The 17941-nt window shown below is 46.9% G+C and overlaps 1 protein-coding gene across 1 annotated transcript in view; it reads right to left on the minus strand.

Annotated features, from left to right (window-relative positions):
• The window catches only part of LOC137880432 (latent-transforming growth factor beta-binding protein 2-like), a 74365-nt gene that overhangs the window by 16865 nt on the left and 39559 nt on the right, over positions 1-17941 (minus strand). The window contains exons 9-26 of the mRNA XM_068721803.1: positions 15324-15398; positions 11654-11776; positions 11404-11568; positions 9686-10000; positions 8882-8901; positions 8612-8648; positions 8059-8133; positions 6738-6863; positions 6048-6176; positions 5742-5861; positions 5332-5451; positions 2925-3044; positions 2617-2739; positions 2367-2492; positions 2149-2274; positions 1828-1953; positions 1537-1662; positions 906-1031 (exon numbers count right to left, since the gene is read on the minus strand). Coding sequence (XP_068577904.1) covers positions 906-1031; positions 1537-1662; positions 1828-1953; positions 2149-2274; positions 2367-2492; positions 2617-2739; positions 2925-3044; positions 5332-5451; positions 5742-5861; positions 6048-6176; positions 6738-6863; positions 8059-8133; positions 8612-8648; positions 8882-8901; positions 9686-10000; positions 11404-11568; positions 11654-11776; positions 15324-15398 — 2178 coding nt within the window. The remainder of the gene's footprint in view (positions 1-905; positions 1032-1536; positions 1663-1827; positions 1954-2148; positions 2275-2366; positions 2493-2616; positions 2740-2924; positions 3045-5331; positions 5452-5741; positions 5862-6047; positions 6177-6737; positions 6864-8058; positions 8134-8611; positions 8649-8881; positions 8902-9685; positions 10001-11403; positions 11569-11653; positions 11777-15323; positions 15399-17941) is intronic.

Raw genomic sequence — 17941 nt, forward strand, 5'->3', positions numbered from 1 at the left:
TGGACTATTCACTGTCTTATCTGTTAAAAATGATGTGTGTGTGTGTGTTTGTGTTTGTGTGTGTGACTCAGCCCGACATGCAGTAAGCAAAGCCCCTCTTTATTAGATCGCACTGACAGTCGTTTATTAAGAAGGGTGGAAAGATAAGTATGCAGGACGGTCATCGAATCCAAAACGGCAAGCTTTGACAGGTGGCGCATAAGTGCTGTATCTACAAACAGTCACTGGTTTCGCTGTTATGTGATCATTGGAAATTCCCCGAGTCGTTACAGATTGTATTTCTTACGGAGGAGATAGCGTGGGCCATTGTTAAGTGATTGAGACGGCTCCGGGTTTTTTTTTTTTGCCTTTGGGTGAACAGAGCGAGTTCAACAGGGTGAGCTCGCCGCGGTACGTGGAAGACAGGAGGGGAGTGGTTGACTTCATTTTAAATTAAGCCCTTAATATTTTCCATGGCATCAGAGACGTCCATTAAAATCCTATCAGAGGCCGACTTGGAGTCAGGCTTGTTTTGTAAAAGTTTTTCCCAGCGCAAAGACACATATCAGTGGGGGATCTTCCTCTTGGGCTACATCCACGCTTCCATTCGAAAACACACCACAGTATATATGACTAACTGAGGCAATGTTTGAATCCGTTTAAACAGTCATCCCTTTTCTGCTTCCCATGAAGTCATGACAGATATAACCTCCCTGGATTGGTGAAAGCAGCCGTTTCACCGCATTGATCTCATAAATCATGTCATGACAAATTACTGAGCGCTGTAAAGATTTTCTGTAATTGTGTTCTGGGGTCTGATGCGGTTCTTTTTTTTTTTTACTCCACTGTAACGTCGGTGCAATGTTTACCACAGTGACAGCTCAAAGCGCTCTAAGCAGGTAGGTGAAACACAGAGGTGGTTTTACCCTCACAGCTGTAACCGTCCTCAGACAGTCGCAGACCGGCGCCACAGCTCCTGCAGGTGTAGGACCCTGGGGTGTTCAAGCACAGCTGGCCCGGGCACACGTTAGCCACCAAGCACTCATCCACATCTGGACACAAAGACATGGGACACATCATAGCACAGATTACCATCTTTGGCTTCAAATAAGTAAATGCCCGCCAGTTGTAATCAGTCAGATGGGTAATCACTGGGAACTAGGAATTACAAACGTCGACGCGTCTATCTTTTTAGCTGAGCTATCTGCCGAACATTCGCCTGACATCATCTTGTTCTATTTGAGGGCTGACGTCTCATTGTGTTGAGCAAGGATCAGATGAGCGGTGCCAGAGGCAGAGGGGTCCAGGATCCAGCTATGATGTGATGTCTAGGAGGAGTATTTTGGGATTTGTGGAGTCAGATGATGGTTCTTTGGGGTCCCAAGCTGTCGCACCTGATGCTGTTTAAATACAGCTGGGACTCATGTTCAACAGAGCTGGCACATACACTCCTTTATTGGGTATTAAAGCAATGTCTGGCATGGTTGAATAGAAGAGGCAGCTACAAACACCTGTGCTGAAGTTAACAAACACAACATTCCTGCCAAAAAGCCTCACCATCGCAGTGTTGTCCATCCTCAGAGACTCTAGAACCAGGCTGACAGACGGTACATGTGAAGGAACCCTCTGTGTTTGTACATGTTCCCCGGGGGCATGTAGTGGGCAGCGCACACTCATCAATATCTGGCGTGAAAACAACACAGGCTGTTAAAGACACTCACTTGCCAATTCCTGATGAAAGGCAAGAACCACTAACCCCAGCAGCGTTAGTTCTTTCAGGCTGAAATGATTCACACATGGCGTTATGCGGGAGTTCACTTATTAAAAGTGGTGTTTGAATAAACCAACCTTCACAGAGCTCCCCGTCAAATGTTACCCTGTACCCTGTAGGGCAGTTCTCACAGGTGTAAGAGCCTTCTGAGTTCAGACAGATCCCGTTGGCACAGGTAGACAGGGACTGGCACTCGTCGACATCTGGGCGAAATACAGACACGCACAGACACTGATTACTATAAAGACCGACTAATATGTGGAGGGAATTCATTGGCAACAGGGGTTTTAATGGTGAGCTGACAAACTATCCAGATGTGTTGAGTAAGTCTTCAACAGTTGTGAAAGCACTAATGGTTTTTTGCTGAATGAGGGAGCACAGCTGGAGATAGAGTTTACCTTCACACCTCTGCCGGTCTTGGGACACTCTGTAGCCAGCCTTACATCTGGTACAGGTGTAGGATCCCTCCGTGTTGACACACACTCCACCAAGGCACAGATCCCCCCGGGCACACTCATCCGTGTCTGGAAACACAAATAAAAGTCACCACAACGGGGCAGACCAATCATCAGCATCCACCAGTTTAGGGTAAATCATTAAACAGGCGATTTCATACCTTCACATCTCAGTCCATCAGCTGACGGACCAAACCCAAGCCTGCAGTTCTGGCAAGTGTGTGAACCTGCAGTGTTGATGCAAATTCCCGCAGGGCACACATTACCAGTGGCGCACTCGTTGACATCTAACACAAAAAAAAAAAGAAAAAGAAATGTGCAGACGTTATACTGCTGTCAAGAGAGCTCCACAAGCTGAGAAGTATGCGGCGATGAGTTACGCCCAACAGCTCTAGATAATCCTTTGCAGACCTTCGCAGGCTTTGCTGTCTGAGGTGACTCGGTAACCGTGGTTACAGGTGCATTTGTGGGTGCCGTCCAAATTGACACAGCGGCCGTGGAGACAAACCCCAGGGAGCCCACACTCGTCCACATCTGGAGGGAAGACACAGAGAGGGGGGGGGGGGGAAAGGGGGGGGCCTCAGAAAATAAAGACGACCGCTAACTCTTTGTAGCCGTTTTTTTTTTTTTACAACCCTTCAATGGAGCCTCGAAGCTTCTGTGGTAGCGCCGAGGAGAAGTACTCACGGAGCCGTTATAAATGTCTGACTGACGGTTACCTTGGCAAGCGTTGTCCGGTGAGAGTTTGTATCCTTGGAAACAGTGGCACGTATAGAAGCCCTCTGTGTTGATACACCGACCGCGACCGCACACTGTCTGGTTCAAGCACTCGTTTACATCTGAGGACAGAAGTCAGGAAAGGACACAACATATGTGAGAAGATGAAAAGTCCACTTATCTCCATCGTATACAGTAGGAGTGAAAGCAAAAAAGCCCAAAGAAATAAGCAAAACTCTGTGCATGGTTAGAAAGCCTACCACTAGAGGAAAGGAAAGGAGGAAAGAAAATGTTTGGTAATTTGGTAACAACCATTTAAAATGACATAAAATAAATTGGGCCATTGCAGCAGGAAACAGCAATAAGATACAGAAAATAAAAACAAAGACGCCTTTACAAAATAAGGGTTGCATCAGTAAAGAGGAAACAAGTACAACATAAATTATGTGCTAAATGAGTGCAAAACAGCAATCAATAAATTACATCAGTGTCTATTCACGAGGGCTTTTTACTATGTGCAGCAGTAGCTGTCTTTTCCACTTCGTGAGTCAGAACATTTGACCCAGGAATTATATTTGTGGGAAAACCTCATGCAGGAATAATGTTTTATAGTGGAAGTGATTTTTCAGCTCGGGTTAAGATGTGGGGAGAGAAGGTCTGATCGTGTGAGTGCAATAAACAGAGAAAGAGACGTAAAAAGGGGAAGAGAAACGAGGGAGAGGAAGGAAAAGTATTTGTGGAGAGAGGACGATGATAGAGACGCTGAAACGGAGCTCGCACAGTGAAAACACGGCTACAAAGTCACAGGCTGGCTTTTGTTTGCCAAGCGGTGGGCACTGCCAGACGTCTGTCAGTGTGACCCAATGCTTTGTTTCTGCAATCATCCCACATCTCTCAGGCCTCCGCGATAAGCCCTGACAGGGGAATGGAGCTGTTTTCTCTAACGCACCAGCAATTAGGCTTATCCACGATTCGGCCAATTGGGCCCAAACCACTGTGCTGCTGTCAATTGACTGAGGCAAATACTGGAAAAGCCAGCGCTCGTGTTTTATGTGCCTCTCACAGCGCCAGACGTATATACTCTGGGCTTGTTAGCGCTGCCCGGGTGGATGTTCAGAGCAAAAATATTTACCTCCATAATTTACAGGGTTCCTCTTAGTTGCTATTTATATACGCAACAGTTTGTTTTTTTACACAAACAGGAAGTAGCTGAAGTGGAGTTTTCTGTGCAGGCAAGGAAATTAAGAGACTTAATATAAGTGCATCATTCGTCAGACTCACTGAGGAATTGATTAAAAAGAACTAAAAATGACCACTCGAGTTCATTTCCACATTTTCCATCATCATTCTGTCTTTCAGCTTTTTCCCATTTCTGGAATACTCACTACGGGAGATCAGATTTCCAAACAAATTAGAGGGGTGCAAGGTCACAGAGAGGGGATGTGGTAAGTAAAACCAGTCAGGCTCTTATGTAACAGGACCACTTTCAGATTCCGAGCTCCTGGCGTCTTCACGCAACACACACCAAATGTAGTTTGTTGGCCATTTGTGTATTCAAATCTAATAATAAAGAGTTTAACAGCAGCCCACAGACAATACTACGGGTGAGTGAGAGGATTTATTTGCGTGTCGGGACCTCTTCGTTGGGGGGGGGGGGGAGAATTGATCCTTTGACCCTCCCGTACATCTCCTGTGACTGCTCGGTCATCTCACCTAGTCCAGCAGTGGTAATAAAGCCTCCGTTGGGCCCAACAGTACAGTGGCCAGAGCTCTCCAACAATAATACGCTGTTTGTTCAAGGCTGCGGCCGAGGGAAAATATTTGGACTCTCCCAAATTGAAGTATTCTAAACAATCTTTTTACGGGGGCCACGTGATATCAAAGGATCAGCAATAACATGGTGAATGTGTTTGAACAATATTGAGGGATATGCAGAGGCTGCGAGGTGGAGTTGATCAAATCTAGGTGGAAACTCTGAATATGTTGAATGTCGACATCATCGGTTAGGTTTTGGGCTGTCGTATGGGCCCAGTACTGCTCCACACTTGATATTAAAAACCCAATATGAAGTCTTTTGAAGCATAAAATAGTGTCAGAGTGCCCCTTTGAGCAAAAAGCCGCAATTCAGCGAAACTAATTCAGCGTGTAATATTTGGTGAACTGTACTGCAATCACACGCTGTCAGCAAGTCATGCTGTTGCCTGTTGCCATGACACCGTGGTTATTTTTTTGGTGATGCCAACTGGGAGCAGCAGCTTTTGTCTACGTAAATGATACCTAATACAGGAAGCTTTTACAGCGTAAGAGGGAAACCCAGCTTCTTTCCATGCAGCGGTCGGAAGCACCCTTAGGAGTTTCGGGAAGTGGTGGTGGTGGTGCTACGATGTCGGGTGCTGGGGTTTGTCTTACCCACACAGCTTTCATCGACAGGCCTGAACCCCGGGCCGCAGGCCTGGCAGTGGAAGGAGCCAAGAGTGTTGACGCAGACGCCGTTGGGACAGGAGCCGGGATCTCTGCACTCATCTACATCTGCTCGCGGGGAGGGCGGGACATAGAACAATTGGAATGAGTTGTTACTGAAACAATGTGCACATGCATGGGAGAAAAGGGGGTTTTTACAAATGATAATATGTACAAACATACGATCCCTCCGTCACGGAATGAGCATAGTTTTCTTCCTGGCTTTGACTCGAGGAAAATGCATGTGTTTTGTTACCGAGCGACACACTAACTCATGGCAGCAAACAAATAGGGCCGGCTAGGATCGCGCTGTTATATGATCTGAATGTGTGCGTAGGCCGCTCGGGCCCGCATGTCACCTTCGCATTGGCCTCTCCAAGACTTGGCGTGGCCGCTGCTGCATTCACAGGTGTACGATCCTTCTGTGTTGACGCATTCGCCATTCTGGCACTTGTTGGGCATGCTGCACTCGTCAATGTCTGCCAGTTTGAATGAAAACCGAGGGAAAAGAAAAGTTACTATTGTGCTCCGCCGCATTAATTAGGGCAGGATGCGTTTTAAATGAACAGCGCTGACGGACGAGAACTTGCGGCGCTCTAGCAGAGAGGCTGAAAGCCTGTGGCGGAAACATTATGTCTCCCACTGCCATTTGGGCCGTGTCTCACCTTGACAGAACTTCCTGTTCTGGGTGATCACCTGGCTGTAGCCGCTGTGGCATTGACAGGTATAGGAGCCATAGCTGTTCATGCAGCGGCCTTTCCCTTCACACGGGTCCTCATCACATTCATTCACATCTGCAATGGGAGACGGGGGAAGGGAAATTAAAAGGTCAGAAGACAGAGAAGGTGAGAACCGGCGATCGAACGCCACATTGCATTTCAGTTTCGCCAGCAGAGACTGTACACTTTCCAAGCCCCTGACTTTGGAGCTCCTCCACTGCGCAGGCATTCCTCAGTGATGGACCCGAGCCCAGCCCAGTAGAGCGGAGGCTGGGGCCAAGGCCGTCGCCGTGAGGTAAGGGATCACAGCACCGTGGCAGGTCTTTGGATGGCCCCGTACGCTGTTGTCAGGCATCACGGAACAAGGTCAACATAAACAAACCGATCTCTTTCATTTTGGCTCGCTTCGTTTCTCAATGCTTCTGTGCCGTGTAATGTTTGGTGTTGAGGACTTGCTTGCGCAGAGGCGATGATAGACAGAGCCGCTGGGGCGTTCCGGTGTCAGTGGCGTGTGCGTGTGTGTGTGCCCCTCCTTCCCTTCGAGTGTCCCACTGTTACCCCCTGTCTGTCTCCCCCTATCTCCCCCTCTCTCTCTCTCTCTCTCTCTCTCTCTCTCTCTCTCCCATTGTTGCTTACCGATGCAGTTGGTCTGCAGTGCACTGAGCTTGAACCCGGGCTCGCAGTGGCAGGTGTAGCCGGTCTGCACAGGGATACATTTACCACGGCCACATATGGCGGGGGCGTTGGCACACTTGTCAATACCTACAAAAAAGACACAAGAGATGTGCACGGACATAACTCAGAAGGCAGACAATAATATTTTTGACCTAGGTTTATGTAACATTACAGGCACTGTAAAAAAAAAAAAAAAAAACTGCATTCCACTAACACATGTTGTTTTCCATGGGAGCCAGTCTTGCTGTTTTATAGAGGTCTTGGATGAGAAGACAGGTTTTACAACACTGTAGTGTTCTAACAGGTGGCATGGAGTTCTTACAAAGGCATCGGCGAGAAGCAGGTCATGCACAACAGAGCCTGACATTAGTGTTTTCTTTGTCTTTTTCTGTCCAAATGGACTGTGGTAAAACAGACAGTGAACTGGGCCCACGGTGTTTGGTTAAGGAAGGGAAACCTCACTAAAGTATGTCTTTCTCTAAAGGATTACTGTAAATTCTGCTCTTCCTCTCACACTCTCCCCGTCGCCCCAACACACACTTTAACCCCGCCGTCCGCTCCCCCTCTATTTCTCATAAATCTGGCCCGTGTCGGCTCAGGATAGCTTCCCCTCTTCCAAGAGGCACGCTCTCGTTCTCTGACCCCTCTCATCTTCGAGCCAAACTGGCTCTGAGATAAGGGGTCAAATAAAAGCATAACACAAGCTCCAATATCCATATCCTCTTATATCCAGTGTTTCAAGAAAGCCCATTGTAATGGTAATTTTTTACGTAGTATATATTTCTACTCAGTATATTGTATTCATGCATAAGTCATTTTGCGCTGGACTTTGTTGAACTTCACCGTGTCTCTGTTGTGCAAAAGAAGAATTCTCCCTTGCCTGTTCACATAGATAACTAACTGTGTTGTATGAGAATGTTCCATGCCGAGGCCTTTGGGCCGCTTGTTTTGGTTGCTGGCCGTTTGTTTTCACTTGTTGTTCCATCAGTCTGAGACCAAAAGTCTGAGACCGAGACGTCTGTAACGTTGGCCCTCGGCCCCCACCTTTACTCATTCTGTATAAAGAAAGCTTGTTCACTTTTTTCGAGGTTCTTCCTCACTGAGACTGTACGCATTCTGTTGTGATGATTGAACCTTCTCTGCGCAGAGAATAAATACTTAAAAGACAACCTGGTTTTTGGTATTATGTATTTCAGCATTAGAAGACTCACGCAAAGCAGGTATAGGATTTTTTTTCCACCACACCACGTCTTCAATACGTGTATTCTAATGCATGCTTTACCTGCGGCTGAGTCTGTGCGGGTTGCGTCCTCTGAATCTGGCCTCAGGTTGGTGATGGAGGAGTCCGGAGAAGCCTCTGTGAAGACGGATCGAGACCGGGTGAGTGCAAACACAGTGACCCGCTAACACTGTGACACCTAGTAAATTCTCATCGTCGACAAGCTAAACGAGACGCTGCCTGGTTTTCCCAACCACCACCGTACCCTCAGCTGTCACTCACTGGGCAGCTATACAAAAAAAAAATGATCTACGCTTTCCTCCGGGCTAAAAACAGTACAGTGCAAGGAGCAAAATAAATCAAGTATACTCATTGAACGTAGTCAACCTTCAGACTTTAAAGTCAATGTTTTTGCTGGCGTGAGGGCGGTCCAGAATTGAGACTGGCACCGGCGCGAGCAATTTATAGAAAACACCTCACATGTCTGTGTCTGACTGAAAATTGGACCTCTGAGCTTCGAGATGCTAAATCAAACCACAAGAGGCATTAAACACCAGCACGGCGGCACCTGTTGACAGTGAACAGGTAGTGTTTTATCAAGCCAAGAGACAAATACCTGGATGTTTTAGTGGTGAGTCAGTCACAACAGCTGGCTGGAAAACAAGCAAATATTACAAGTCAAAGATGTTACATTTCGTCACCATATTCACGTTCATACAGTATGTCTGCGTTTTCTGTGTTAATTAGGTGTGTATGTACCAAAATGTGGTCTGAATAAGTTATATAATCATAACAAACCCTCCAGCTGAGATAGCGAGAGCATATCGCTCTAAGATAAACATTTCAAAAATACGTGCCAAGAGGTTGACAGGGAGGGAGAACTTACCGGGCTCAGAATTTCCACATCTGCCACGAGACAGAAAGAAGAGGAAAAGTTCATCAGTAGCAAAAAAAAGTTGACATTCTGTTTGCATTAACGAGTATGATGATGGCTAGAGGAGACATACACAACAGCCCATGTTCTCTTTAGACACTTCATTCGCAGCTTTGGAGGTCTTTATTTCTAACAAAACAAAGCTTATGGCACATTTATCCTCTAAGCCGGACAGAGAAAGTAGTGTCACAGAAGTAGTGCAGACTACCGGCCGTGGAAAAAAAAAAAATGCAATGAGAGACGAGGAAAAAGACATCTCTGATAATGAAGACAAACATCCCTAAATATTTACAGAATTGTCTCCTCACATTAATCAAAAATGTCGTAGCTTTGCCAATAAAATATTTCGGGAGCATTAAATCAGGAAGACACATTTACAGGAAATCCCGAGGATTTAGATGTATGGCCAGTGTGGATTACTTGTGTGCATTGCTGTGATGCTCAAATGGGTTTCACTTTGATGGATGGGGGACTTAAGTACTACTCCAAACATGGTCAAAAGTTGAATCAAGCATTTATTTATATATGGAGATAAAAACATCCTGTTGATGTTTGAACCCTCACAAAAAAAAAAAAAGCTGATCCATTCGCATCCTGTAGAAAAATGAAAGCTGTGTGTTACCCAGCTTCCCTGCATTGCATATGAATGAAATTGAATACCATGTTTGGATAACTACAAGGCCTAAGTGCATAATATAATTTACCGACCTTAAAGTCAGCTTTAGAGATTTAAAGCATCGAATATTTGAGTCTCACCTTCCGGCTGCTGAGGTGTCTCTCTGGCTGGGGGAGAGGGATGGAGAGGCTGCTGTGGAGTCAGAGGGTACCGGGGTGCTTGTGGTATCTCAGGATACTCGGGGTATTGGGGTACTTGCGGCGTCTGTGGGTAGTTGTCGTATTGCGGCCTGCTAGGCTGGGACGATGGAGGCTGAGGGAAAGTGGGGCTTTGCTCCTCCCGAGACACTCCTGTGCTCTGCAGGTCCTCTTCCTCCAGCTGTCTCACCGAAATCTGCACGTCGGAGCGCGAGTAGGTGTATCCGTGACCAGCTGGGCAGATCTCCTTGAAATGGTCTGCAGGGTAGGAAACACATAGCAGCAGACAATAGGCCTGTTAAGAGTGTAATTGTGGCTCATATTTCTGTCTGATATTCAGAGCAATACCGTAAGCCATCCGTGTAATAATGTTATGTTGAGCATGCTGTGCTGTGAGCGAGGGGGTCGGGTTTCTAGGACTAGCTAGCTGGCAGGCCAGTGACAGCTGTCACAGAGGGGCTACCAGCAAGGGGATTTGTAAAGTTTGGGGGATATCTGCACATTCGAACGGACCCAGTCAGGCCGGCGGGGGAAGCAGAGGATCATGTAATACTGACTGACCTTTGAACTCTTCGGTGGAGAGGCGTGTGAGTGAGAGGCTAATGGTAGGATTGGCTGGCTACATAAAAAGGACGGAGACTGCACCTCTTTGTGTCGGGAGCCCAACAAAACCTCGGCAATGGTGAATCCATTACAAGTGAGAAGCGCCGTGTCCCCTACCTGACCTGAGGCCAGCAACTCTACGCCAAAAGAGGCTGGAATAGAGATATGCGCAATGACAGATGCGTGGTCGCTGTAAATGCAGGAAATGTTGATACGATTGGCTTCTGAATGATGAATTTAAAGTGGAGGGAAATTGGGCAACATGTGATCAGAGGCCACATCAGAAGAACTGCAGTAAATATGGAACGATAGTCAACCGGCTCCTGTTACCAAGTCACAAGTAATGGGCCTGGCTGCTCGGTTCAGAACGCGGCTCTAACAGCTTGTCAGGCCATACAAAACCAGCGTTCGGAATAAAACCGGAGGCTGCGCCGTCTGTGTTCTGCGTCGGTCCTGGCTGAGCAGCACCATGGAGGTCTGTGTGTGATATCTGATCTATGACAATCCCTATGAATCACTGGCCTGAACAGACACTCCATAAAACCAGCCTGTTTCTCTCAGAGACTTTGAAGATTAGATCGGTATGGAAAGAAAAAAAAGATGACAACTACTTCCCATGTTTCACTTGGCTAAGCTGTTTATTTCTGCTGTGAAGCTTTGCCGGTCTATTAGCGGGGTTTCTCTCTGAGGGTTGGAGTGATAACACAAGACGAACTCCCACCATTATGCAGCCTCCAAAATATGAAAACTGTTATGCTTTTGGTCCTTTTCCACTCAAAGCACATTTGGTTTGTTTTGAACTGCTGTACAAGCCAGTCAAAGAGCAGAATGGTGACTGAGCGGTAAAGATCCCTTGCCTGGGCTTTCACTACTATTGCGAGCCCTGGCATGAGATCACTTGTGACATTCTATATCTGCAAAAGTGATTAACCCGGAAAAAAAACGTTTTTTTTTCCTGCAAGAACAGTAAAACCAGAAATGGAAGCGGATGGAGTGTAGTGCGTAGAAGAATTTGGCACAAAAAGATGCGTCAGCGGGGTAACTCCTGGAGGCTGTACCTGATCCATGCAAAGGACAGCGATCGCACCCGGGGCCCCAGGCTTTGCCCACGCGGCTGCAGCAGCAGATCTGCTTGGTGATGTGTTGAGCGAGCGGCAGAGAGCACGTGCCCGCTGACACCGATCGGTAGCAGAACGCCCTCTGGTCGGACACGGCCTTGTCCGCTAGGGAGAGAAGCGATGGGTCCTCCTTAGTCCGATGCAATACACGAGACAACGACCACGGCCGTAATGTGACGGCGATACTCACAGACGCAGTGGCTCCTGTCGGCATCCAACAAGAAGCCTGGTTTACACGTGCACCTGTAGCTTCCTTTGGAGTTGATGCATTCGGCGTTCTTACAGAGCCCAGGCAACAGGCACTCGTTGATGTCTGTGAAAGAGATGGAGTACGTCAGTCGTGGAGTATTTCGTCCATTCTCATAATGGAAATATCATGAAGTTTTCCCTCTGACAATCAATAAACAATCCGTAATATAACAGATGTGCTGTACTGCATTGCTCACTGAGCATCCCAGCAGAGATGACGTAAGGCTTTTAGAGACGCCGTAAAGCATTTACACCTCAAAAAGGTGACAAAAATATTGCAATAGATTGTGTATTTCAAAACCGCCCAGCTGCTGGGAGGTGATGACATATGGTAACTTTCAGGTTTCACAATTGTATGAAAGGAAGGAGGAGTGATGACATGAAGGAAGCACATAATACATTTCACCTCTGTAGAGCAGAACACACTCAATCACGAACCCTTCTCACCGCAAGATATTATAAACCTTGAGTTTGAAATCTGGACGATCACGCGGAGGAAATGGAAGAATGTTTTGGATTGTAATCTTCGTCAGCATCTTTCCTTCGCGGCGTCCAATAAGGTCACAGCGTCCCCTCGCTTACGTCAATTTTTCCCTCTCTGACTCCTGAACCGTGTGCTGGAGCGATACAGCGTCCAGCGGAGTTTTCTTATTGCTCCAACAGCGCAGAAGTCACTAAGCCAAATGGAGGCAAGCGAGCCAGTTAATGTGCCAGGAGCATAGGGGGACATATTTCAGGCGCTTAGTCATGCGATTGCGAGCGCACTGGGACCAGGCGAAGTTTGTTGTTCTACCGTGTTAAACTAAGAGCACATCATTAGGTCTTTTCCCAGTGCTTTGACGACTGGAACCCGACAGCCTGCCACCGCGGATTTTCCCAATTCTAATTAATCTGCTCTTGTTTTCTTGTTTTCGCTTCCTGCTGGAAAAAGTGAGTTTACAGGGGATTGAGGGTGATAAACTACGTGGACTGAAGAAAATCCAGAGAATGCCACAATGTTCCTTTTTGTTGTTTGTTCTTTTCTACCTCTGTTGCCCTTTTGTTTTTCCATTTCTCTTTTCTATCTCTCTGAAGCGGAGGCTGCCCTCATAATGCCAAAGCCTCCAGCCTCTATGCCATGACAACGTAAACAAGCCCGTGTCTCCGTGAGCAAACGAGACCTGTTTGGACGAGCGAAGGACGAGGGCCCCGCACTGCGAAGACAATGAAGCAGACCACAGATGTCACGCCGGCCCGATGACAGACACACTCTGCAGAGCTAGGAGCAACAATAGTCTGGTACAGGTACTGTGGGAGCTGGGTTTAGTTTAAGCAGCATGCTATCTGGTCAGAGTTCAGGTCAGCGTTGGGCTCAGCCTTAATCACATGGGGTCTTTAATCCATGGTTCGGTTGAGTACCAGATTAGTGCTATTGTTACAGTCTGCTGCTGGGTTGATTGGGATTGAAACTGACTTCCATGACAACCTGTCATGATCAGCACTAATCTCAACATCTATTTTGAATCTATGCTTGGTTGCTCTAGCTGACGCGGTTGTTCTTTTTTTTTTTTTTTTATTGTCTAATGATACATTTGGATGACTTCATTGCTTCATTGAGAAGTTTCCAAACTGCGCTAAGTGTCAGCGAGTCTGCTGCGACCTCACTTGGCCTTAGACGCCGTTAAAAACAATAGTCACATAAACACCGGCAGGCACCGTAAAAAAGAAACTGGCAGCATCGCCGTCTTCAATGTGTATTGGCTGTTACGGCTAAAGGGAGTACCTAGCGACTACTTTGGAAGTCTCAAACCAGACATAAGTTATGGGGCCAGACAGGCATCTGTTCAGAAACTGTGAATAGAGGGAATGCACATTGTCAAAATACAGCCAAAGCAGCCATCACTGACAAAAGTACATTCTCACAAGAGAGAATTCCTGCTGGATAACCTAATATATCGAGGCCTCAACCTGTTGCACTTCTCAATATGATAAATGTCAAATGTCAGTGTTTTAAAAATTCTCAGTAACTCTTATTAAGTTGGTCCAAAATGTCAGAAGAGTTACGTAAGACTTCCATCGTCTCTTCTTTGAAGCGGCCCATGAGTAATATGACCTGCTCCTCCGAGCACCGGTTTGCCGCCCACAGCAGAGACGCCATCTAATGTCTGCCATTCATCTAAACGAGGGCGGTTACAAACGGCCAATTCAGCTGACCTAGTTTCTGAGGAGCGGCTTCTGAAGATAAGGGGATCGGCTGAAGTCGGAGAGCATCGCGCGGCTCCGACGGGGCATCTTATCGTAGCGTGGATATCGCTGAAGGGTCAGGGGAATGCAAAGCAGTAAATCGCGGCAATTTACCGAATATGAAGACAAGCGCTGCTCTATTCCAATAAAACACACGACTAACAGCCCAGACTGGGAGCCCCGGTTTGGCATGCTGGACGCCGTCCTGATAATAATGAAAGAATCCCAGAAAAAGAGGGATTTTTTTTGCTCCTTGGCAGTTGCATTGAAACCTGAAATTAGAAATAATTTGGGGGAATGGAGCAGCAGCTGAACAGGACAGAGACTTTAAAGCGCTCCAGTAAATATTGTGGGTAACTGTCAGCTTTGCTTTTTTGGAACTCAAGAAATGAGCAACTGAAAGGGAGGAACATCTTGAAACAATCACAAAAGACAAGCATGAATAATAGAAAGATACATTTCCACATGTGTTGGCTTGTTGATACACTGTCGGAAAATAAGTGTGTCCTCGTCCACATGTCTTTATTTTGATTCAAATGTGTCTCCCAGCTCAAGTCAGTACCTGATAACATCAATGGGCCAATAGCATCGCACTGTATCGGAAAGCATGGTGAACTTGCTGAACCAGCGGATGAGGCATGATATGAATGTAGTCAAAGCTGGACCGCTACGTTGTTGCACTCCATTGCGCCTCAGTAAGCATTGTCCTTTGGATCACGACACCCTTAAATCGAGTCGTCGCCGCAGCTCGGGCCGAGCGTCGGAGAAGCTGCGTTTGGTTATCGAAAGTACCGGCGTCGGTCGCTCTGTGCGGAGATTAAGCGGTGTAATTTTCCTGTGTCTTTCAGCTGCGGTTTATTTGCTCATGTCAACTAATTCCAGTGCTGTATACTAACACCAGGAACAAATATAAATAGTCTGAACTGTCTTGTGGGACGTTGTCTACAGAGGCTGTGGGTGGCTTCAGGATCTACCAGCCAGCTGTCCACTAGACACCTCTGGGATGCTGCAATAGAGGAAAAATAATCGCAGCCTTGCTGTACCATTCTCAACCGAGAACCCTAAAGACCAATTAAAACAGCAGCCGCAGGTGCTTATTGGCTGCTGAACCCTGACCCTGGACCAAGGCTAATTGTAGTCTTGACCTGGTTCCCACAGGGGCCAGACGTACAGCAAGCAATACTTTTATAGGGGTCCACGGGGGTTCCATTTATTCATAGAAACATATGTTTTTTTTTATCAGATCCATGCCATTATATTTAATATAAGCTGCGTTTTTTTTGTTATGGGTAAGCTACCTATTAAAATTCGTAGTGGGTTAAATCATATGATGACATTCAGAACATACTGAACTTGCTACGCAGTCGTCGACATATTTTAAAGCTTACCTTGACAGTGTGTGAGATTCATCCGTTTAAAGCCTTTGGGACACTCCACTTGTCCGTTTGCAATCACCGCATACGCTGCAAAGAGACAGAGCAAAGCACAGCTTCAGAAGAGCTAAAAGATCTGTGAGCGCCGACGCTTTCTGTCACAAAGCATCGCATCCTCCCTTCAGGAGGGGACCGTATAACTTACAGATGTGAGCGTCTTGGCATGAGGAAAAATCAAGGGGACCCACATCTGGGCCCCGTGGGACTCCGGAGTGAGCGTGTGGAAATGGATACCCATCAACCAGGTTTATAAGACAGCACTGCCATCCAGCAGAATGTAAGGATAACACTTGACGTCATGTATAATCATATTACCTATAACTCTCCTCAACCCCAAGGGACACGTGAAGGAAGTGCTTACATCATAAATATGTTGAGGAAGCCTACGTGACAGACCTGACCTTTATCACCGACCGCAGTGCGAATCTACTTAAACAAGAGGCTAATGTCCCAGAATCCCCCCCCAAAAGCAATGGGAATCATATGCTGTGTGCATTCAGGTGTGTACATTAGAGGTTCACAGAAGTGCTGCAGTAAATAACCCAGCGTGGCCATGGTGACAGAGGCCCGAAAACATTATGTCATTACTCATTCGGCACGCAGTCAAGCACCCGCGTGCTGCTTTAATGTACAGAGAGGTCAATGTGACTATCAGAAAAAAGTCTGTTTGTGTTTGAGTGTGTCTGTATCGGAGTGTTTGACAGAGAGAGAGAGAGAGAGAGAGATAGAGAGAGAGAGAGACACAGAGAGAGAGAGAGAGAGAGAGAGAGACCAACAGAGAGAGAGGGAGAGAGAGAGAGAGAGAGAGAGAGAGATAGAGAGAGAGAGAGACACAGAGAGAGAGAGAGAGAGAGAGAGAGAGAGACCAACAGAGAGAGAGGGAGAGAGAGAGAGAGAGAGAGAGAGAGGGAGAGAGACACAGAGAGAGAGAGAGAGAGAGACACACACAGTGAGAGAGAGAGGGACACAGTGAGAGAGGGAGGGAGAGAGAGAGAGAGAGAGAGAGAGAGAGAGAGGGAGAGACACAGTGAGAGAGAGAGAGGGAGGGAGAGAGAGAGAGAGACAGAGAGAGACACAGTGAGAGAGAGAGAGAGAGAGAGAGAGGGAGAGAGAGAGAGACACAGTGAGAGAGAGAGACAGAGAGAGAGAGAGAGAGAGACAGAGAGACACAGAGAGAGAGAGAGACACACAGAGAGAGAGCGAGAGAGAGAGAGAGAGAGACACAGTGAGAGAGAGAGAGAGAGAGGGAGAGAGACAGAGAGAGACACAGTGAGAGAGAGAGAGAGAGAGACAGAGAGACACAGAGAGAGAGAGAGAGAGAGAGAGAGAGAGAGAGAGAGAGAGAGAGAGGGTGATTATTAGGAGCAGATCTTTCCATGACATAAACTGAGATGAAGATTTTTGCTTCACATCATGTTGAAAGGAGATGATCCACCCTCTGATTTTGGAGGGTAAAATGTGTGTTTGGGTGAGGAAAGCTTTAAGAATAACGACACGCTCATTAGCATGACGGAACTGGTTCTCACTGTTACAGCCCATTCAGATTACTGCCATAAATCAGACAGTTTAAAGCGATGACGGTCGAACTGTGCTTTATATCGCTTCCTAATCCCGGTAGGTATGATTCTCTGTAGCACATAAACACAAAAATGTTGTTTCTTCCAAGATTTCAAAAGAAAGAGATAAATAATGGCGGAATACGACTTTGCATCCATTTTCATCCAATGAGAGTGAACGAAAAGGAGAAATCATGGCATCCAAGATTCCCCCCACTCCCAGAAAACAGGAACAAATGACAGTGCTGAAAATCGTTGGGTGCAAACCACGGCCAGGAAAAATAAAGATTTTTTTTTACCAAAGCACCGCGCTGCTGCTTTGAACGCGCTGCCACAGCGACGAAGGGTTGAAACCAGAGGTTACACTGCAGTAAACTACAGCCACAGCCCTGCCAGCAAAGAAAACACATCTCTTCCCCTGAAAGAGTGCGCTGGGAAGGAGAGACAAGTTGCTCCGTCTGTGACCAAAACTCCAGAAAAGCAAAGGTGTTGAGATGTGTGACCGAAAGGGAGGTCTGATGCAAATGACTGATTGCCTGAATGCGGACAAGCAGAACTTCAGAACCGAAGATCTAATCAGCCGCCTGTGCCAACAGACATAAGCAAACGCATACGATGAATCTAATTTATCAAATGAAATCTGTGTTCGGAAGCTCTGTCCTTCATTATCGAAGTTGGTTAATGGAAAGAATTAGGCACCATGTGGGCTGACGTTCCAAACCAAGTGGTCAGAAACATTCAGTGTGTACTGGATCCCAATTTAGCAATCCCGTAAACGTCTACCGTCAACACACAACCCGGCGATCGGTCATGAGTTTGTGTCATTTTCCCAGGAGTGACTGGAATGTGTTGCCACACGGAGGCTTTGGGAACACGGATCCTGGAAGCTGAGTTATGTTTTGGTCCTGCTGTGACCCATTGGACCAGGCAGGGTCAATGTACCTGAGGGTTGACAAAGCAGAAGTGGGTCAGCATGAAGGGGGCAACGGGGGGAAAAAAAAAAAAAAAGGGGGGGAA

The sequence above is a fragment of the Cebidichthys violaceus genome, unplaced genomic scaffold, assembly GCF_023349555.1.
Source record: "Cebidichthys violaceus isolate CVI_PGR_0920_01 unplaced genomic scaffold, fCebVio1.0.p SCAF_28, whole genome shotgun sequence".
NCBI classification, from domain to species: domain Eukaryota; kingdom Metazoa; phylum Chordata; class Actinopteri; order Perciformes; family Stichaeidae; genus Cebidichthys; species Cebidichthys violaceus.